At 46.3% G+C, this 22,951-nt stretch overlaps 2 protein-coding genes across 3 annotated transcripts in view; both read left to right on the top strand.

Annotated features, from left to right (window-relative positions):
* Positions 1-22,951, top strand: part of ADSL (adenylosuccinate lyase) — a 145,659-nt gene that overhangs the window by 81,722 nt on the left and 40,986 nt on the right. Inside the window, exons 11-13 of one of the 2 annotated variants that reach the window (XM_033929416.1) lie at positions 653-742; positions 2,332-2,508; positions 13,395-13,532. In XM_033929416.1, coding sequence (XP_033785307.1) covers positions 653-742; positions 2,332-2,508; positions 13,395-13,481 — 354 coding nt within the window. In that variant the 3' untranslated portion in view covers positions 13,482-13,532. Of the gene's footprint in view, positions 1-652; positions 743-2,331; positions 2,509-13,394; positions 13,533-22,951 lie in introns of those variants that run through there. The other variant, XM_033929418.1, reaches the window with a different exon arrangement.
* SGSM3 (small G protein signaling modulator 3) overlaps positions 2,442-22,951 on the top strand; it is a 201,667-nt gene continuing 181,157 nt past the window's right edge. The window contains exon 1 of the mRNA XM_033929415.1: positions 2,442-2,508. The gene's annotated coding sequence lies outside the window, so the exon portion shown is untranslated. The remainder of the gene's footprint in view (positions 2,509-22,951) is intronic.

Raw genomic sequence — 22,951 nt, 5'->3', positions numbered from 1 at the left:
CTGCAAATCTTCCTTCTTGTAGATCTCCTCTGGAGCCTGAATTCCCGCCCATCTGTTTTGTCCAATTCGCAGGTCACCTACCAGTAACTGGTAAGTTGGCTTTCTATCTTTGACCAGCCTTGCTAACATTTCCCTGAGTGACCTTTTATTTAAGCTTATGGGGTTTTAAGGGTCCTGGGGTGGTGCCCCTTCTGTTGTTTAGACTGGGTCTTCTTTAGTGACCTGTTCCTCAGTTTTGCAGGTGTGAAATGTTTCAATTTCTTATTATCCTAACTTGGCCTTTTTTTTTGGCGGTTATTGATTATGTATTTGGTTATCATGAGCAGCACTGATTTGTATCGTGGAGTCCCCGCACCCACCTCTTTTTCTTGTGTTACCTATTGGTATTAGATACTCCTGGCTTTGCTACCTACTGAACTTCAAGGGAAGTGGCCGCACAGGTGACCTCGCAGAGGGGGTTGGTTTTATTTTTAAGTTCTGCAGCCAAGGCTGGAATGGATACATTACCCGCAAGAGATCTACAAGAAGGAAGATTAGCAGAGGTAAGAAACCTAATTTTTCAATATTATCCTACCTCTTTTCAGTGGCTAAAGTTTATTTTTTCTACTCCTTTTTTTCCACTTATTCTGGATACCACATGCCTGTTGTCCAGGTGATTGAAAGACGTATCCGCCAAGAACTTCCTTTCATGGCCACAGAGAATATTATCATGGCTATGGTGAAAGCTGGAGGAAATCGCCAGGTACTTTCTGCAACCTGTTCTCCTTCTGCAGACTCTTTCAGCTCATTATTCTTCAGTCTAAAAAAATTCCTCAACTTGTGCCCTTTAATGCTCCAAAACTCCCATGACAAGTTCGGTTAACCAAATTACTTTGTTTGCCTAATTCATTTTTATGAAATTTTGAGACAGAAGTGATGTCAAGTCTAGGTAAAAGACCAACATTGCTTAACTGTGACATCACCTCCTGTCTCAAGACTATATAATCCAATGAAATCTGTATTTACCAACTGTTTAAAGTTTTAATTTTTTTTAAAAATATTTTTATTTATGCAATTTTATAAAAATTCCAAGCATAAACATCTTGTACAGAAAAGTATGATCAAGACATCTCTGTTAAAATTAGTTTTCAAATCTGAAAAATAATTCACTCAAATTATAATAGGAAAAGAAAAATACAGCTTCCCTTGATCACACACAAGTCCTCTAAATTAAACTAGATCCAAGATTTAAAGAGTATCTTAATTAAATGCAAACAAATATAAAGAAGCACTTTACTACTAATAACGAGAACTAATTTCCAATAGGAGATGTTGTTACTTCATTCTCAAGGCGTTTTGTTTTACTCTCAAATTCTGATGAACAAAATTAATTGTATTCATATCTATAATTTTTATTTATTATACTGTATATTAGGATTTATTTCCTGCCTTTATGAAGAAATTCACCAAAGTCAAACATAGGCAATAAACAATTGCAGCAGTAAAAATATTCAAATAACAATTCAAGGTATGACTTTATATCAACACAATAAAACATTTTAATAGCATTGTGGAATGTCGTTTGGAGAGGGTGTGGTAAGGGATAATCCTTAGGAGGACCTAGGACCTTAGTGACCTTGGAGATATATAGAGGGAGAGCTTGTTTAAGTATTCTGAACCATTTCCTTTAAGGGCCTTGAAGATCAGAGAATTTTAAATTTAACCCTACTATGTCTGCAAGATACAAATTGGACACAAGCAGTCAGTGTTTCAAATTTTAAAAAATGTTGTTGTGAAGGACAGCAGGCTATTAACAGGGAGAAGCATACATGCATGCACTGACAGAAGATGAAGGTTGTGGGGATATTTCAGTAATACAGAGATGATTTTTTTTAAATGCGCTTATATAGTAAATGTTTGACTATAGAGAATGAAAAGCCCTAAATTGTCTTTCATAACTAGTTTATTGTGTGTGCTCCCTAATAAAGGTATCTCTAGATACAGGGCACATTTGATATCCTTATGATCTAGAATACCCAAGTTCCCCAGTTGCCTACTGATAACAACACAACAGGTCCACCAGAAAGGAAAGTCATTCATCTTGCACTTCTCTACCAGACTACTTTCATGCATAAATGCTTAGGTTACTCTAGTAAGGCACATACAACATTGCTTAGGTTGCCAAGAAAGCTTTTAATTCTCTGTATGCTGTAATAATAGCACAAATTTCCTCACTACATGGGTTCTGCATTGAACCTGTATAGGGCTTCTGGGTCTGGCACACTGGTAGTGGGCTCGGCCTCTTCCCAGAAGGTTGCAGAAGTGACCTTATTCTTCCATATCTCTTTCTAGGACTGTCATGAGCGGATCCGGGTGCTCTCCCAGCAAGCAGCTGCTGTGGTCAAGCAGGAAGGAGGTGATAATGACCTTATTGCAAGAATTCAGGCTGATCCCTATTTTAATCCAATTCAGAAGCAGCTGGAGAGCCTTCTGGAACCAAAGTCCTTCATAGGGCGTGCTCCCCAACAGGTAATATGAATAGAAATAAATGAGGCATTAATAGAAAAGCAAGAGAGAACTGAAGGCTTAATGAGGCATCGGACCTTAAATAATATAATAATAATTTTATTTTTATATACCACAATACCATAACAGTTCTAAGCAGTTCACAATAAAGGAGACAACTGACAAGCAGCAAAGTTACAAACAGCAGTAGAGATACAACACCGTAGTTATGAAGTTACAAATTTATCAAAGAGATAAGTCTTTACAGTTCTTCTGAAGAATGCATATTCTCCACATGTGGGTGACATCATCCACGGAGCCCGTCACAGACAGCTTTTCAAGCAAACTTGATTGAAGATCTTAAAGTTTGCTAGTGCTGCACAGCACATGCGTGTGCCTTCCCGCTCAACTAGGGGGCGCGTCTCCTCAACATAGTCCTCAGTTCTTAGTTTTCCTCGGAGCCAGAAATTCCTGTCTCTCTTCTCTGCGTTGATTTTAAGTGCCTTTCTTGCACCAAGGCTTCTTTTATTGTTTTTTACGGTCAGAAGTCGCTGTGCCCCGCATCTTTAATGTTTTTGTTTAAAAAAAAAAGAAAAAAAAAAACTTGATCGCGATTGGGGGACCCCGGTTTTTTCCTTGGCCGCTCAGCCTCGCGTGGCTGCGGCCTTTTTTTCCTACCTTATCCTACCTTAACCTGTCACCGGGTTCAAAAAGTGCACGCAGTGCGGTCGGGTGCTCTCGATCACTGACCCGCACTGTGGGTGTATACTTTGTCTCGGTGTTGATCACCCTATAGCTACTGGCCCGCGTTGTGCCACTCTTCAACCTTGGGCTCTTCGTCGACGGCGGGCCAAGATTGCGGAGCTCTTCACCATGGACCAGCCAGGGGATAGGACCTCGACCCCGGTCTCGGCCTCGACCTCGGTCTCAGTCTCAAAGACCTCGAGTAAGTCTCCCTTGACTTCGAAGGCCTCGGCAGCTCCGGCTTTGAAGTCCTCGGCCTCGGGTAAGTCTCCTCTTCCTCCTGCAGGTTCAGCTCAGCTACCGAAGAAGCCGTCCTCGGAGTCTCTGGCCACCCAGGCGGTGAGTGTAGTCCTGCTGGCCTCTACGAGACCTCCTCTGAAGTGTGCCTCCACTTTAAGGGAATACTCTATATCGAGGTTGCCCTTGTGGAGCGCACTGCTGCACCAGTCCGTCCAAATCCTTTGGTCTCGGTGCCGATGTTTAAGGCTATTTTAACCTCGCAGATCTCCTCTGCTTTGGCTCAGTTTGCCCCGGCCTCGACCCTGCTCATTGTTGACCAGCCTGAGCATTGTTCCGAGGGCTCTCAAGGTAAGGTGCGTTGGTCCCGCCGCTTATCCTCGAGTGACTCCTCGCCTACTCCCTTGAGGTGGATTTCTCCCGCTGCCCGACCTCGCTCGAAGCACTGGCCTAAGCGTACCTCTTCTTTGAGGCAGCAGTCCGTGAAACGGTACAGGGACTCTCCCCCGAAGCAGGGTAATTTGCCAGGTCCTTGCACTACGGGGTCCATTGAGCCGTCGGACCTCGTGCTGTCTGACCCTCGTCCTCGACGACCTCCCATGCCTTCTCGGTCTCCGAGCCGAGGAGCTTCGAGGTCAAAGACTCCCGCCTTGCTGCCGCATCGGAAGGTCTCTTCTCCCCTGGGCTCGCCGGGGCAGGCTCCCCGGGTCTCCATTCCTCGGAACCCCGGTTTCTCGCCTTCTAGGCTTTCTAATCGCAAGCAGTCGTCGACTCCCCCTCATTCTCTCAGCGGGGCTTCCTTGACGTCCATGCTTGTGGATACTGACGTACCGACGCAGTACTCAAGGGAAGCTTCCCCCTTGTTCTCTGCTGCCCCGAAGTTCTGCTTGGCTTTGCCTCTCGAGGGGCATTCTGCAGGCAAGGCTTCCTCCTTCACAAGGTTCGTGGTGGATATGGGCAAGGCCCTGCAACTGGACCTCCAGTCCGAATCCAAGTATACATAGGAGTATTTGGAGGAGATGGAGCTTCCTCACCCACTGAAGGAATCCCTTCGCCTCCCCTTGAATCCAGTTTTGCAGCAGACTTTCTTCCGGAATTTGGAGACGCCGTACGCAAACCCTGCCATTCCATCCAAGATGGAATCCCGATACAGGATGATCCCATGTAAGGGATTTGAGAAGGCTAATCCTTCCAGGGTCTACGCGGCTGTCTCGCCGGGCCGAGAAGGCCGGACTATGGACAAATTTGGCAGGCGCCTGTACCAAAATTTGACGATGGTGAATAGGGTTCTGAATTACAATTTCAATTTTACATCCTATCTCAAACATTGCATCAAATCCCTGCCATCTTTTCAGGATGATTTGGCTGTCCATCGCCGGGCCGAATTTCGCCGGCTTCTGGATACGCTGTTGCAGATTCGCCTTTATATGTTTCAGGCGACCTATGATGCCTTTGAACTTTCCTCGAGGGTCTCCACTTTTGCGATAGCCATGCGCCGCCTAGCTTGGCTCTGCATCGTTGACATGGACTCTAATCTGCAGGACTGTTTGGCGAATCTCCCGTGCTTGGGCAACGAGCTCTTTGACGACTCCATCAAGGCAGCCACTAAACGCCTCTCCAAACATGAAAGCTCCTTCGCCTCCTTGGTCAGACCCAAGGCAAAGCCCACTCCTCCTAAGTCGTACAAGTTGCCCCCCGGCGCTATCCCCAGAAGTCCACACTGGCTTTTTCCAGGCCACCACCCAGGCGTCAGCAGCAGCAGCAGAGGGCCCCTCAAAAGCCTCAGATTCCTGCGGCGGCTAAGCCAGTGCCATCCTTTTGACTATCCCAGTTTGAGCAGGCCGCTCCCCTTCTCCTCTACCTATCGGGGGCCGTCTCAGTTCCTTTTGTCACCACTGGGAACTGATTACTTCTGACCACTGGGTCCTCTCCATCATCAGGGAGGGGTATTCCCTTAATTTCCGGACGGCACCTCCGGACCTGCCCCCAAGAGAGTGTCTTTCCAACAGGTCGCATCTCCCCCTTCTTCGCCAGGAGGCTCATGCCCTCCTTCGCCTCCGGGCGGTGGAGGAGGTCCCTTTGTGTCAGCAGGGCACCGGAGTCTACTCCCAGTACTTTCTAGTCCCCAAAAAGACTGGGGACCTACGCCCTATCCTGGACCTCAGGGTATTGAACAACTTCCTGGTCAAAGAGAAGTTCCGCATGCTCTCTCTTCCCATGTTGTATCCCCTGATGGACGAGGGGGACTGGTTGTGCTCGCTGGATCTAAAAGAGGCCTATGCTCACATCCCGATTCATCCGGTCTCTCGCATGTTTCTTCGTTTTCAGGTGGGAGATCTTCACCTGCAGTATTGAGTCCTCCCGTTCGGGCTTGCATCCTCCCAACGAGTCTTCACGAAGTGCCTCGTGGTGCTGGTGGCGGCGGCCCTGCGGTCACAGGGTCTGCAAGTGTTCCCGTACCTCGACGACTGGCTCATCAAAGCACCATCACGGCAGGAGGTTATTTCAGCGCCTCAATGGACTATTACATTCCTTCAATGTCTGGGCTTCGAGGTCAACTTCCCCAAGTCCCAGTTGTGTCCCTCTCAGTCTCTGCAGTTCATAGGAGCGGTTCTAGACACGGTTCGCCTTCACTCGTTTCTGCCTCAGCCTCGGCAGGCCGCCCTCATTCACTTGTGCCAGCGGGTCTCCCTTCAGTCCACGGTTTCAGCCAAGCAGATGATGATTCTGTTGGGACACATGGCCTCCACCGTTCATGTGACTCCTTTTGCCAGATTTCACCTCCGAGTGCCTCAGTGGACCCTGGCGTCCCAGAGGATCCCGCCTCTCAACACATTGGGGTGACTCCCTCCTTGAAGCGTTCATTCCACTGGTGGATGCTCTCTTCCAATCTTTCCAGAGGTTTTCTCTTTCTCGCGCCCCCACTGCAGAAGGTTCTAACAACGGACTCCTCTGCGTATGCCTGGGGGGCTCACCTCGACGGCCTCTGGACTCGGGGTTTTTGGTTGAGCACCAACCGTCGCTGCCACATCAACCTGCTGGAGCTTCGAGCCATTTACAATGCTTTGGTAGCCTTTTGGCATTTGCTTCGGGATCGCGTGGTTATGGTGCGAACCGACAACCAGGTGGCGATGTATTATGTGAACAAGCAGGGAGGTACGGGTTCCCTGTCTCTTTGCTGGGAAGCTCTTCGGCTCTGGGAGTGGGCGATACACCACAACATCTTCCTTCGAGCGGTCTACATCCAAGGCGAGCAAAACTGCCTGGCGGACAGGTTGAGCCGCCTTCTCCAGCCACACGAATGGTCGCTCCATTCCTCCACTCTGCGTCAGGTGTTTGTTCGATGGGGGACGCCGCAGATAGATCTGTTCGCCTCACCCCTCAACCACAAGTTGCCTCGCTTCTGCTCCAGGATTTACTCCCCGGATCGTCTCGAGGTGGATGCTTTCCTTCTGGATTGGACGAGCCAGTTCCTCTACGTCAGGGGTCTCAAAGTCCCTCCTCGAGGGCCGCAATTCAGTCGGGTTTTCAGGATTTCCCCAATGAATATGCATTGAAAGCAGTGCATGCACATAGATCTCATGCATATTCATTTGGGGAAATCCTGAAAACCCGACTGGATTGCGGCCCTCGAGGAGGGACTTTGAGATCCTTGTTCTACGTGTTCCCTCCATTTCCTATGATTCTGAAGACTCTCGTACAGCTCAAGTCGGCCCACGCCACCATGATTTTGATAGCTCCTCCATGGCCCAGGCAGCCGTGGTTCTCCCTTCTCCTCCGACTCAGTGTCAGGGAGCCTCTGCTTCTGCCTGTATTTCCTTCTCTGCTGTCTCAGAGTCGGGGTTTGCTGCTGCATCCCAATCTGCAGTCTCTACACTTAACAGCTTGGTTCCTTTCCACCTGACTCCCTCCTTCGGGTTTTCTCAGTCAGTGAGGGATGTTCTCGAGGCCTCTCGGAAGTGTTCCACTAGACAATGCTACTAAAAGAAATGGTCTAGATTTGCTGCATGGTGTGCTACGCATCGCATGGAGCCACTGTCTGCCTCCTTGTCCTCCGTGCTGGATTATCTGCTCCACTTGTCTCGGTCTGGTCTCAAATCGACATCTATTCGAGTTCACCTCAGTGCGATTGCTGCCTTTCATCAGCCGATTGATGGGAAATCGCTCTTGGTCCATCCAGTGGTTTCCCGATTTATGAAGGGCCTCTTCAATGTCCATCCTCCACTCAAGCCTCCCCCGGCTTGAGTGGAGGCTTGATGAAACCTCCATTTGAACCCATTGATAAGGCTCATCTGAAGTACCTCACTTGGTAGGTGGTGTTCCTGATTGCCCTCACGTCTGCTCGCAGAGTCAGTGAACTGTAAGCTTTGGTTGCGGACCCACCTTTTACTGTTTTCCATCATGACAAGGTGGTCCTTCATACTCATCCTAAGTTCTTGCCTAAGGTGGTTTCGGATTTCCACCTCAACCAGTCCATTGTTCTTCGGTGTTTTTTCCTAAGCCCCATTCTCATCCTGGAGAGGTGGCGCTTCACACTCTTGACTGTAAGACGGGGTTGGCTTTTTACCTACAACGCACCCAGTCTCATCGGACTGCTCCTCAACTCTTCATATCTTTTGATCCCAACATAAGAACATAAGCAATGCCTCTGCTGGGTCAGACCTGCGTTCCATCGTGCCCAGCAGTCCGCTCATATGGCGGCCCAACAGGTCCAGGACCTGTGCAGTAATCCTTTATCCATACCCCTCTATCCCCTTTTCCAGCAGGAAATTGTCCAATCCTTTCTTGAACCCCAGTACCGTACTCTGCCCTATTACACTCTGGAAGCACATTCCAGGTGTCCACTACACGTTGGCTAAAGAAGAACTTCCTAGCATTCGTTTTGAATCTGTCCCCTTTCAACTTTTCTGAATGCCCTCTTGTTCTTTTATTATTTGAAAGTTTGAAAAATCTGTCCCTCTCTACTCTCTCTATGCCCTTCATGATCTTATAAGTCTCTATCATATCCCCTCTTAAGTCTCCTCTTCTTCAGGGAAAAGAGACCCAGTTTCTCCAATCTCTAGGCGTATGAAAGGTTTTCCATCCCCTTTATCAGACGCGTCGCTTTCCTCTGAACCCTCTCGAGTAACGCCATGTCCTTAAGGTACGGCAACCAATATTGGACTCAGTACTCCAGATGTGGACGCACCATCGCCCGATACAATGGCAGGATAACTTCTTTCGTTCTGGTTGTAATACCCTTCTTGATTATGCCTAGCATTCTGTTTGCCTTCTTAGCGGCCGCTGTGCACTGTGCCGTCGGCTTCATTGTCATGTCCACCATTACCCCCAAGTCCCTTTCTTGGGTACTCTCATTTAATAACATCCCTCCCATCGTATAGTTGTACCTCGGGTTTCTGTTTCCCACATGTAATACTTTACATTTCTCAACGTTGAACTTCATCTGCCATCTCGTCGCCCATTCCCCTAGTTTGTTCAAGTCCCTTTGTAATTCTTCGCAGTCCTCTTTAGTCCAAGCTCCACTAAATAGTTTGGTGTCGTCCGCAAATTTTATTATCTCACACTTCGTCCCTGTTTCTAGATCATTTATGAATATATTAAATAGCAGCGGCCCTAGCACCGAGCTCTGCGGGACCCCACTCTTGTCCCTCCTCCAGTCTGAGTAGTAGCCCTTCACTCCTACCCTCTGTTTCCTACCCACCAGTTTCTGATCCACCTATGTACGTCTCCTTCCACCCCATGGTTCTTCAGTTTCCGGAGAAGGCTTTCATGGGGCACCTTGTCAAAGGCTTTTTGGAAATCTAGATATATGATGTCTATGGGGCCTCCTTTGTCCATCCGTTTGTTAATTCCTTCGAAGAAGTGCAATAAGTTCGTTAGGCACGATCTCCCTTGCAGAAACCATGTTGGCTGGTTATCAGAAGTTCGTTTCTTTCAAAATGTTCATCGATCTTTTCTTTTATCAGTGCTTCCGCCATTTTCTCTGGAACCGAGGTCAGACTCACTGGCCTGTAGTTTCCCGGGTCACCTCTTGATCCCTTTTTAAAGATGGGCGTTGGCTATCTTCCAGTCCTCCGGGATCATGCCTGTTTTCAGGGATAGATTGCAAATTTGCTGCAGTAGTTCCGCTATCTCCTCCTTTAATTCCTTCAGAGCCCTTGGATGGATTCCATCCGGACCCGGGGATTTGTCAGTTTTTAGTTTTTCTATCTGCCTGCGTACATCTTCAAGGCTCACTTCCATGGATGTTAATTTTTCTGCTTGATTTCCATTGAAGAATTGCTCAGGTTCCGGTATGTTGGATGTGTCTTCGTTTGTAAATACAGACGAAAAGAACATGTTAAGTCTTTCTGCCACTTCTTTCTCCTCCTTCACCACTCCCTTCCTGTCTCCGTCGTCCAGCGATCCCACCTCCTCCCTAGCTTCCCTTTAACATATCTAAAGAACGGTTTGAAATTTCGTGCTTCCCTGGCTAGCCTCTCTTCATACTCTCTTTTGGCTTTCGAACCACTCGGTGACATTCTTTTTGATACTTCCTGTGCTCTTTCCAGTTCCCCTCAGTTTTGCCCTTTTTCCATTTCCTGAATGAATTTTTCTTATTGCCTATCACTTCCTTCACTATTTTATTTATCCACGCCGGGTCTTTTGTTCGACTCTTTTTGCACCCCTTTCTGAATCTGGGGATATTCAGATATTGCGCCTCGCTTACCGTGTTCTTGAGAAAAGACCAGGCATGTTCTACCATTTGCCATTTTTTGGAAGTGTTCCTAAGTTTCTTCCTTACCATTTCCCTCATTGCTTCGTAGTTTCCTTTCCTGAATTTTAAAGTTGTCGCTATAGTTCTCTTTCCTTTCGGTATTCCTACCTCAACCTTGAACTTGAACATGTTATGATCGCTGTTTCCCAACGGTCCCACTACCTCTGCTTCCTTTGCAGGTCCCCTTAACCCATTTAGGATTAGATCCAGAGTGGCATTTCTTCTCGTTGGTTCTCTAACAAGCTGCTTCATGAAACAATCTTGTATAGCCTCCAGGAATTCTGTCTCCCTAGCGCATTTTGAGCTTCCAAGACACCAGTCTATCCCGGGGTAGTTGAAGTCTCCCATAATAACCGTGTTACCGCTTTTGAATTCTCGCTTCATCTCGGCTTCCATTTCTTCATCGATATCTCCAGTTTGCCCGGGTGGACAATAGTATAGGCCCATCTTTATTTCAGGTCCTTTCCATCCTGGTATTTTAACCCATAGCGATTCCAGCTTGTTGGTCGGCTCTGCTGTGTCCATTTTTGTCAATTGTATTCTTTCTTTTATGTATAGGGCTATTCCACCTCCTTTCTGTCCTGACCTGTCCTGGCGATAGAGCTTGTACCCCGGCAGTGCTGTATCCCATTTGTTTTCTTCATTCCACCACGTTTCAGAGACTCCAATGATGTCTATGTCCTCTGCATTGGCCATGGCTTCTAATTCCCCCATTTTGTTTCTTAGGCTCCTTGCATTAGTATATATGCAATTTAGATCCTGGTATTTTCTTGTCTTCATTTCCTTTCCAGTGCTTCGGTCTTTAGTTTCTTCTCTTTTGTTACAATCCTTCTAACCTCCTCTTCTGGGTTAGTCGACTCCTGTAATTAGTCCATTGTTTCTTCCCAGCCTTTTTTCCCCTTGGTATCTTCACGGGATACCTTCTTCTGAATCGTCGACACTTGGTCGACTATCGGTTTCCCCTTCTTCTTAGTTTAAAGCCTGTTCTATTCCTCTCCTGACGTTTGCTAGAAGTCTGGTTCCTGCCGCACTCAGATACAGTCCATCTCTCCTGTAGAGCTTGCTCTTGCCCCAGAACGTTGTCCAGTTCCTCACGAAGTGGAACCCTTCTTCCTCACACCATCTCCTCATCCACGCATGTATTGATTGTAGTTCCTCCTGCCTTTTCACATCTGCCCTCCTTACTGGTAGGATCTCTGAGAACGCTATCTTCTGGGTCCTCATCTTCAGCTTCCTTCCCAGAATCTTGAACTGTTCTATCGGCGTGCTTCTTCTGTAATCTCTCCTGCTGACATCGTTTGTCCCGATGTGGATCATTACTATGGTCTCTTCCGTCTCCGCTCCTTCCAGGATCTTTCCAATTTTGTCCACGATGTCCTTGGTTCTCGCTCCTGGGAGGCAGGTCACCAGTCGATCCTCTCGCCCTCCTGCTATGTGGCTGAGACATGCCTCAGGATCGAGTCTCCCACTAGGATCGCTGACTTTCCTTTCTTTAGGTTTCGTTTCGGTCTCAGGTCAATGTCCTTGGTGTGCTTCGCTGCTTCCTTTCCTGAGCATCGACTAGCCATTTTCTCCCCCTCGTGCGATGTTCCTCTGTGGGTGTCTTCTATGAGGTCATCTGCTTCTTGTTCTCCCTTCCATGTTGGTGTTGGTGTAACTTCATCGTTCATTTGAAGTTCGTTTTCTTCCACTCTCCTCCTGTAGGCTTCCTCAATGAATTTCTCGAGTTCCCTAACCTCCTCCTCAATGTGTCTCTCATTCATGAAGTCTATAGCTGTCCTGATTGGGTCCTCTGTAGTGTGAAGTCCTTCTAGCTCCTGTATCTTGTCCTCTAGTTGCTTTACTTCCTTCTTCAAGCTTTCCAGCTCCTGGCACTGACCGCATACATATGACTGTCTCCCCGAGGGGAGGTAGTCGTACATATGACAGTCTGTGCATAACACTGGAAAGCTCATCTTCTAGTTTCCCTCTGCTTCCATTGTCGTTCTCTCTCTCTCTCTCTGCCTGCTGCTGGTGTTCTCTCTCTCTCTCTGCCTGCTGCTGGTGTTCTCTCTCTCTCTCTCTGCCTGCTGCTGGTGTTCTCTCTCTCTCTCTCTCTCTCTCTGCCTGCTGCTGGTGTCCTCTCTTTCTCTCTCTGCCTGCTAATCGGTTGGGGCGTTCTGTTTCCAAGCGCACCTTGTCTAACTGGTTAGCTGCTTGTATTTCCTTCTTCTACGCTCAGGCTGGTCTCCCGCTGTAGGGTCGGGTCACAGGGCATAAAGTCCGAGCAATGGCGGCATCTGTTGCTTTCCTCAGGTCCACACCTATTGAGGAGATCTGCAAGGCCGCCACTTGGCCCTCGGTTCATACATTCACCTCTCACTACTGTATGGATGTTTTTTTCCAGACGCGACGGCCAGTTCGGCCAGTCAGTTTTGCGTAATCTGTTCTCCTAATTTGCCAACTATCCCACCGTCCCATCCTGGTTAGCTTGGAGGTCACTCCCATGTGGAGAATATGCTGCCTGCTGGTCCTGGAATAAAGCACAGTTACTTACCATAACAGGTGTTATCCAGGGACAGCAGGCAGATATTCTCGCAACCCTCCCATCTCCCCGGGTTGGCTTCTTTGCTAGCTATCTGAACTGAGGACCACGTTGAGGAGATGCACCCCCTAACTGAGCAGGAAGGCACACGCATGCGCGGTGCAACACTAGCAAACTTTAAGATCTTCAATCAAGTTTGCTTGAAAAGCTGTCCGCGACGGGGCTTCATGGATGACGTCACCCACATGTGGAGAATATCTGCCTGCTGTCCCTGGATAACACCTGTTACGGTAAGTAACTGTGCTTTACTGTTCTTCTGAAGGATTGTTAGGAAAAGGCTCAGAGAAGTGAGAACCATGGGAGCTTTAACTTCTATAGATATTAATGTAGATTTGAAATATGTAGGATAATTTATGAATTTAAGTTAAATACCAACATATGTATATGTACCTCTAATGAAAATCAAGTCACAAATTCCATGGTGTGATGTGAATAATGAATACCAGTAATGATGCAACCTGTCCCGCAACACCTGAAAACATCTGGACAAGGTCCATGCTGTGATTTGAGGGACTTAAGGTTTGAAGGTGAGGATGTAGTTTTAATTTTTTTTTCTTCCCCCCCCCCCCCCCCCCATTTGCTTGACAGGTGATTAAGTTTCTCAAAGAAGAAGTAATCCCTCTTCTGACTCCATACCAAAGCCAAATGGAGTTGAAGATTGAGCTTGAGCTTTGATTTTGCATAAATATTTATTTTGAAAATAAATCTTGAACATGTCTTGATAGAGCAAGATGTTTGTGTGTGTATTTGAGCTGACACATTTCGGTTTCAATTGTACAACTTACTGTTGAGAGGCTTCCTGCATGGGAAGTGCCTGCATGTTGCACATGTACCACACCCTTTTAGAACACTTGTAAAAGTTTTTTCCCTATGTTTTTCAAATTGCTTCTCTTTCCATCAAGCTCAGTCATTACAAAAAGGTATCTGTACTATAGACTGCTTCTCCCCTAGAGCCAACTATTTATACATTCCAATCTGGACAACATATGGATTTTTGTACATCTATCCTACTCCCCCACTTGCACCCCCATCTCTTTACCATTATGAGCTCTTGACATGGTCAGTGAGACATGGTGTCAGTTGGTAATATGGCTCTATTATAAGACTCGCTGTGTATCAAAGAACGGAGAGATGCCATCAGATGGCCAGCTTTGAAGGTTACTTATGATATGCACAGGATGTTCTTCTGTCCTGGAATCTTTACTGTCTTCTGTATTTCTGCTTTCTCCATCACTACATCAGTCCAGCCTCCTGCTTCCAGCTTTATCCGATTGCTGGTTCTTCCAGGCCTCAAGCATCCCTGGCATGTGGGAGGGCTATTGACTTGCAGATGTAGGAGTTTTGGCATGGTGTACAATTAGACATTGCTGCAATATTAGGCACAAGGTCACAGGCTTTGTAATGCCACTGCAGTTCTAAACTTTATGAAAACAGTTTGTCATAATGTATAAAGACTTTTCAGCTACTCTTTAATAAATATTTGTATTAAACTGTCTTAAAGTTTAGTAGTTATAAAGAATATCTGTAACTGTATGAGAATTCTTCAGGTTTCACCCTGTGTTTTAATCTCCAACTCCAAGTCTCTAGAAAAGTTCCCAGGATCTCAGTAGCCACGAAGCAGGAAGGAATCCTATTTAATGCAGCCTGCTAAATGTCCTCAATCATACTTTGCCTGTAATATTTCAGGGAACATCAACAGCATGCAAACTGCTCAGCCCTTCAGAAACCTGTTTATTTGCTCTTGCCTGTAGTCCAGGGATTCTCAAAAGCTGATTGTGAAATCTCTTGACACCACGGTATTAAATGCTGTGGAGCGATATTTCTTTACTGGGTGATTTTCAGCACAAAAGCATGCAAATTATATGTGTGCTATTAGTGCAGAGCAGCCCCAGTGAAAGGAGGAGGACCTGTGCCTAGTGCCTGCTCAGAAGAGCAGTTCCACGGCACAGTTCCACCTCCTCATCCCATCTCGCCTGTCATCGGTTCCATTCCTGGCAGCCCCTGCTGGCATATCAGCCCCAATCAACTGAGCTGCAGGACTCCCTGTAGCAGCCAGTGGCTTCAGGACTTCCCCTGCAGCTGAGCTGTCTGGAGCTTCCCCTATCGCTAAGCTGATCAGTGGTTCTGGAGCTGCAATCAGCTGAGCCACCAAGCAGAAGGACTTTCTTTTTAATGGGTGCACAACAGCTGCATCCATTAAAAAAAATCCAAAACGTGCTGCTACCGGGCCCGCCTCCACACCTAAAAAAAACTGGTGAACTTGTGGGCTGGGTCAGGTCAGACTCTTCCCCCCCCTACCAGTTCCAGGACCTCCTTCCCCCGTACCTTTCATTGAAGTTTGACAGCAGGGATGTCCCTTCTGCCTCATACCTCTTCAAAATGGTGAATTTGCCCTACCTGAAGCATCCAGGGATGCACTGGGAGGGGCCTAAATACCTTCCTCCTGCTGAACTTCAACAAAAGGTATGGGGGTGGGGATCCTGGCCCATGGAGCCAGGTTGGGGGGGAGCTGGGGTGATTCTGTCCCGACCCAGCCCACTAGACCAGGTTTTTTTGAGTGGAGAGAGAGAGAGAGAGGACATAGGAATGGCACCCCCTTCCACCAGCGTGTTTTTAATGGGTGCAGCAGCCCCTTCTCTCTCTGCCAGCTTAACCCTTATTAGCTGAGTTAAAGTGGAAGCTGTGAAGCCGCCAGCGCCTTTGTGGAGTCCTGCGGCAGTTGATTGGTGCTGAACAGGGGCTGCTAGTGGTTTGTTTTGGGTTTTTTTTTTAATCAGCACAGCTGTTGTGTGCCTCACACAGCACAAGTGCAGAAGCTATAAAAATTCCCTTAGTGCATCACAAGGAGAGTTCATTAAAATACTAATGAGCTCCTTGTAATGTATTTGCATAGGGTTCTCAGTGGCTGCTACAAGGATCGGTAGCATTAACAAAGAACCCTTTTGAACATTGTCAGGAGGGTTTTCCATGCCAGTAAGATTGCTTTAACTATTCTTATCCCAGGACAAACAGGCAACATATTCTCACATATAGGTGACATCACCGGTACGGACACTTTATAAATGCATTGCCACTTTAAGACTTAAGAAAGCTCGCGATAATCTGCATGCGCGAGTGCCTTCCCGCCCAACATAGGTGCGTGGTCCCTCCGTTTCTTAGTTTCCGCGGAGCTAAGAAGTTGTGTTTCAATGGCTGTTGAAAATTTTTTGCTGCCTTCACACTCGTGGTTTTTTATTGTTCCTTACTCTCTTATTTTTCGTTTTTTCTTATTTTAAAAAAAGTCTTTTCACCATCTTCAGGTTTTGGCCTAGGCGGGGCCTGTTGAATTGCCTCAGCTATCGAGTTCAATTTAGCTGAGGCGGTCTTCTCGTCCATGTCACACCTGCTGATGGGATTTAAAAAGTGCGGTCGTTGTGCTCAGGCTATTTCAGTAACCGACCCTCACAGCTGGTGTCTCCAGTGTTTGAGGCCCGAGCACCATCCCAAAAATTGTAAACGCTGCTCTTTGCAAAAAAGAACTTTAAAAAATCGTATTTTGAAACAGCAGAAACTCTTTGATGTCGTCATGGAGGGAGAGCCGATATCGTCTCCGACACCGACCACACCAGCCAAATTAGCACTGAAGTCTTCGACCCTGAAGTATCTACTGACGCTGACTCCAGGCTCTCAATATATCATCCCATGGGGTAAGCCGGCTAAGAAGCCTTCCCTGTCTCCCTCTGGGATGCAGGTCAAAGCTGCATTGAGCCAAGTCATGCCAACCTCATGTAAGTCCTATAAGCGCACAGTTCCTATATCGGTGAGTGCCTCTTCATTGGCCTCCTCATCGCCGGACCATGTCACACCTTCGGTACCGGCCAAAAAGTTACTTCCATACGGTGCTAACCCTTAAGCAAAAAATTGATGCCTTGCTTAGGGATGAATTGGGTGAGCATTTTCAAATGTTGGTCCCGACTCAACTTCTCCTGGTGTTGACACAGATTCTTCTGGTGCAGGTCCAGTGTGAGCATATTATGACACTGACCACTGGCACCGTTGGAGTACCTTCGACACGGCATCAGGATCCATCCCGCCATTCCAGGTCTTCGACACAGATATCGAAGTATCGCTCATCTTGATATCTTGATACTGGACTCTGTCCACCCAGTCATCGAGAGCTACCACGCCTGTCAAGTCTGGTAAAGTGTCTTTGCAAATGCAAGCATGTTGACACTCTGACACCGGACTGGCACCGATCCCATTATCGTTCCCCATTGATGCTTCATGATTCTGATCTGTTAGGAGACTCGAACCCTGCCTCGCCATCCACTACTGAAGCTGAGGGATCTTCTGCATCTTCACCAACCAGAGCTGCTTCACCAACTGAGAAAATCTCCTCCAAATTCATTCGTTAAATGGGCAACGACTTATCTATTCCCTTGGAGGCTGATTCCAAATATAGTAAAGAGTTTCCGGAAACCCTTGACTACGATCAACCTCCTTGAGAGATGCTTAAACTTCCCTTGCATGGCATTTTAAGAGACACTTTCTATAAGAATTTTGAGACTCCTCTATCTATACTAATTGCACCGAAGAAACTTGAGTCTATATAAGGTGGTTCCTCTCCCAGGTTTTGATAAGCCACAGCTTTCCCATCAATTTCTGGTAGAAGAGTCCACTTTAAAGAAATCCTCAGCAAGTGTATATGCTTCTATTTCTCCTTGTAGGGAAGGGCGTACAGTGGACAAATTTGGTCGCTGGCTTTATCAGAACACTATGCTGGCAAATCAGTCAGGAAACTACAATTTTTATTTTTCCTGCTACCTCAAACATCTCCTCAAGTAATGTTCTGCTTATCAGAAGTGTGTGCCTTCTCATAAGTCAAAGGGTTTCCAGCAACTTCTTTCTTCTGCTTTTCAACTCTGTAAATACATGGTCCGCTCAGCTTATGACACTTTTGAGCTGACGTCTAGAGCAGACTTGCCTGGTTATGAGTCTCTGATTTAGATGTTAATCACCAGGACTGTCTCGCCAATGCTCCTTGTCTCAGTGAATAACTTTTAGGCCCATCCACTAACACTGTCACACAAAAGCTTTCTGCCCATAAGACACGAGATACTTTGGTCAAGCCAAAAAAGAAACCACCTACCTTTGGATCATTTAAGCCTGCTTCTACGTACCAGGGCAAGTTCTCTGCCAAGGTCACTGCTCCTGCCCATCCTCCACCAAAAAAGCAGAGACAGCAACCACGTCAACCAAAATCTGAACCAACTCCTCCAAAACCATCGCAATCTTTTTGATGTTTTCCTCCAGAGCATAGTCATCATTCCACTGCTTCATCACCTTCCTCTACCGATTGGAGGGCGTCTTCAATCCTTTATCCATCATTGGGAACTCATCAATTCCGATCTCTGGGTATTGAGCATCATTCGGGAGTGGTATTCTCTACACTTCACAACCCTTCCTCCAGATCATCCTCCAAAAGAGTCTGTTTCCAATCATCCACAGTCCTTCAAGAGATTTAATCTCTACTTCTCAAAGCCATCGAGGAAGTCCCGAGTCAACAAAACCAGGGATTTTACTCCCGCTACTTCTTAGTACCCAAGAGGACGGGAGAGCTGTGCCCAATTCTAGACCTCGGAGCTCTCAACAAATTTTTGGTCAGAGAAAAATTCCGCATGCTATCCTTAGCCACTCTGAATCCTCTTTTGCCTCACAATTGGCTATGCTCTCTGGATCTGAAGGAAGCCTACACCCATGTACCAATTTAACAGGCTTCCAGGAAATAACTTTGTTTTCAGATCAACCATTGTCATTACCAATACAAAGTTCTTCCCTTTGGCCTGGCATCCTCTCCATGAGTTTTCATAAAATGCCTAGTGGTGGTGGCAGCTGCCCTGAGGTCTCATGGTGTCCAAGTCTTCCCTTACTTAGACAACTAGCTGATCAAACATCATTCATCGCAGGCTGTTGCTCTGGTGACAAATCAGACCATCTCTTTTCTTCAAATATTAGGGTTCAAGATCAACTTCCCCAAATCGAATATGCATCCACTTCTACAATTCTCGACACCCGTCTTATGAGAACCTTTCTCCCACTGGACCCATCTCCGCAATCTCCTACAACTCTGTCAGTGAGTGCTTCTTGTACAAACCATCTCTGCATGTCATAAGATGGTTCTAGGTCACATGGCCTCCACAGTTCATGTCACATCTCTGGCTAGGCTTTATCTTTGCACTCCTCAATGGATCTTCACTTCCCAGTGGTCTCAATCGACAGATCATCTCTCACAGCATATTTCTGTGACCTTATCTCTTCTACAGTTGCTTCAGTGGTGGATGGTTTCCTCCAATTTATCCAGAGGTCTCCTTTTCCACTCACCCCCTCATCGCAAAGTGCTGACAACGGACGCATCAACTTATGTATGGGGAGCGCATATGGATGGTCTTCAGACTCGAGGCCATTGGTCCTTCAGGGAGCTCAATTTTCATATAAATCACCTGGAACTCAGGGCGATTTACTACGCTCTCATCACTTTCCAGCATATTCTTGCCAATCAAGTCCTATACACGGACAATCAAGTAGCAATGTACTACATAAACAAGCAAGGAGGCACGGGTTCTCTCCTATTTTGTCAGGAAGCCCAAAAGATCTGGTTTTGGGCGATGCTCGCAACATTTTCTTGAGAGCAGTCTACATTCAGGGGGGAGCAGAATTCCTCAACAGGATTCTTCAGCCTCACAAGTGGATGCTCAACTCTGCAGCTCTCCATCCCATCTTTTCTCAGTGAGGCACTCCTCAAGTGGACTTGTTTGCATCTCCCCACAATCACAAGTTGACCCAGTTCTGCTCCAGACTATACGCTCCTCACCGTCTTGGACTGGACGCAAATGTTCCTCTATGTGTTTCCGCCCACTCCTCTCATATTAAAGACTCTTCAAATTCAAGCAGGCATCAGCCACCATGATTCTCATAGCTCCTCGGTGGCCCAGACATTGGTTCTCCCTTCTACTTCAGCTCAGTGTCAGGGAACCAATTCCTCTTCCAATTTTTCCTACTCTGCTTACACAGAATCAAGGAGCTGCTCTTCATCCCAACCTGCGCTCATTACACCTGACAGCTTGGTATCTCATGGGGCTGTCCATGTGAATTACATCTCTTTCAGCCTGTCTACAACATTATTGATGCTTCCAGGAAACCAGCCATTCAACATTGCTATCAACAAAAGTGGACTTTTTTTTTTTTCCCCCTTCCTGGTGTCTGCATAACCATCACAATCCCCACTTCCTTGTCAGTTGAATTTGTGTTGGATTATCTTCATCTCTCTGACTCTGACCTCAAATCTACATCCATTAGAGTCCACCTCAGTACCATTACTGCTTTCTACCTTCCAGTCGAGGGTAAACCTCTTACTGCTCATCCTTTGGGCTTCAGATTCATGAAGGGTCTTTTCAATGTAAAACCACCTCTCAAACCTCCGCCTGTCTGGGACCTTAATGTGGTTCTTTCCAGGTTGATGAAACCTCCTTTTGAGCCAGTGGCTACAGCACATCTCAAATTTCTTACCTGGGAAGTTGTTTTTCTCATCTCATTTCAGTGAGAAGAGTCTGTGAGCTTCAAGCGTTGGTGGCAGATCCACCTCTCACAGTTTTTCACCATGACAAGGTGGTTCTTCGCACCCATCCCAAGTTTCTGCCAAAAGTTGTCACTGAATTTTACCTTAATCAGTCAATTGTGCTTCCTGTTTTCTTCCCTAAGCCTCATTCTCATACAGGAGAAACTGCACTTCATATTGTGGACTGTAAACGGGCTACTGGGCTTGATGGACCATTGGTCTGACCCAGTAAGGCTATTCTTATGTTCTTATGGATAACACCCGTTACGGTAAGTAACTGTGCTTTACTGGCACAGAAACCTTTTGTGCATTGGGCTCTCAATCCAGTCCTTTGACACACACCCTTTTACACCTAGAGCAGGGATTCTCTCCTTGGAAAACATATCCAGTCAGGTTTTCAAAATGATTATGCAGGAGATAAATCTGCATGTACTGTCTCAATTCTGTGCAAATTTATTTCCTGACTAATCATAGTGGATATCCTGAAAACCTGACTGGTTTTGTGTGTCCCAAGGAGAAGAACCCCTGCTCTAGGTAGAGAAGCCTGGAGTTAACACAGAGAGACTTCTTCCTCTCACACATACACAAATTCATTTTGGAAATCTTTAAAATCTGACTAGGGGAAGTGAGGTTGAGAGATTGGAACATGGGGGATATTCCTACAAATTGTGTTTGGATTTATTTAGTTAGTTTCATTTATGGATCACTTCCACTGAAGTAAGCTCAAAGTGAAATAACACAATTTATAAAATATAACCACAACCTAAAACACAGATAAAACTAGACAATACAATTATACAAAAATACCTGATTAATTAGTGCTCTAAACAATCAATTAAAAACAGAGAACAATAACGATGGAATAGGTATTTAAAATGTTTAATTGGGCAAGAGAAGATCCTATCCAATTAAAGTGCAGTGAGTGGGCCATCTCTGGATTAGCAGCAATTACAGTAACCATAGTACTACTGAAAATCAGTTGTGATCTCTTCGTACTATCTTCTTGTTAATGGAGCGGTCTGGGGGCAGAGATACTCAGCTTAACCAGGTAAGTGCCTGGATAAAGTAAGAATAGCTCAAAGATAGAATAGCTCTAAATTAATTGATGCACTTACCCGTCTTTATAGTGCCAGTAGCTGAATAAATTTTGGCAGCTACCTATGATGTGGATATTAGCATTGAATAACTGAATTAAATTCATCTGGCAAAGGTCAGCGTCATTTTGAAAATGGTGATTCTGTTACATTCCTTCCGGATTCCATACCCTAGGTGTTCAATCCCTACCCCCGCAATCCGGGAGTTGCAGAAATCCAACACTTTTCTGAGCACATGTCCTCCCCCCCCCCCCTTAGACTGAAAGCTAGAGCTATATCCAGTTTCAATTTTTGCAAGCAATCTGTGCAGAAGTCTGTTGCAGTTGCTTTGCTTCTTTTTCTTATTTTTTCATTTAAAGTTTGCTTTTGCTTTTTCAGTGGCTTCAGTGCCTTGAGACCCCTTTCCTGTGGTCCTTTGTTGGAGGAAAGGATGCAGTCTTGTGATGCTTGACTACTGCTTCAGAGAAACTCTGGTGGATCTGTGGAGCCAGCCTGCGGTGTGCCAGCCTGCCTAGACTTGGGAGTTTGCTTGCCCCTGGAAGTTTGCTTGCCCACTGACCTTGTCACGGGTTTTAAGCGCAGGCTGTATACATCTGGAGTGAAACCCACTCGACTTTCCAAAGCACAGGCTTCTTTTTCCACCCTCAACCACGTGGCGAGGATTCATGGGGGCAGAGGTCATAGTTAGTGTCCAGCTGACTGGCAGTCTGAAGATCTTCAATTCTAGTTATTTGGAGCAGTTTCTGAGGCAGAAAATCATTTCCCTCCATTCAGCTGCTGTGTAAGTGCTGACAGGCAGGCACTGCTGGAACTGTGAGTAAATCTTCCATTATTTCCTATGGGAACTTTGGGGGTGGCTTGGTAAAAGTATTTAAAGGCATTTTTCACAGTTTCTGAGGGTAGGGTTCAGGTCCCCCATCTATTTTCTATTTTTGGGTTTTGGTTATTTTTGCCGTTTATGGTGTAAAATTGCTGGCAGTGAATCAAAAACAATGAAAAAACTGCAGATATGTACAAGATACAAGCGTTGTTTATTAAAACAAAGTGCAGTATAAAATACAACCTTATTACCAACCAAGGGACCCGACACGGTCCGTGTTTTGGATAACATGCCTTCCTCAGGGGTCCGTGGTGGTTAAGTTATAAAATGTTACCGCACAAAAGATAACAAACAAACGCCTATAAAAAGCAAATGTGAACAAGAATGTACTACACAATGGGGTGGATTATGTGGCAAATGCCCTTCAAGTTCTTACCACTTATGTGGTGTCTGCGTGCTGACATTTTTAACTCTGTCCTTGGGCAGGGAGCACTGCCTCCAAAGCCACATTCAGAAGTCTTCATTTCAAGAATCAGCTTCTTTTTGGGGACAGGTCTAGATGATCTCTGGCCAGTGTTGTGGATCGCTGCCCCACGTCTCTCCCTGTCTTGCTAGACTTTGGAAGGAGATGGTAGTA

The sequence above is a fragment of the Geotrypetes seraphini genome, chromosome 2, assembly GCF_902459505.1.
Source record: "Geotrypetes seraphini chromosome 2, aGeoSer1.1, whole genome shotgun sequence".
Classification (NCBI taxonomy): domain Eukaryota; kingdom Metazoa; phylum Chordata; class Amphibia; order Gymnophiona; family Dermophiidae; genus Geotrypetes; species Geotrypetes seraphini.
Note: the sequence above shows the minus strand (reverse complement) of the source record. Positions and strands in the feature narration are given on the sequence as shown.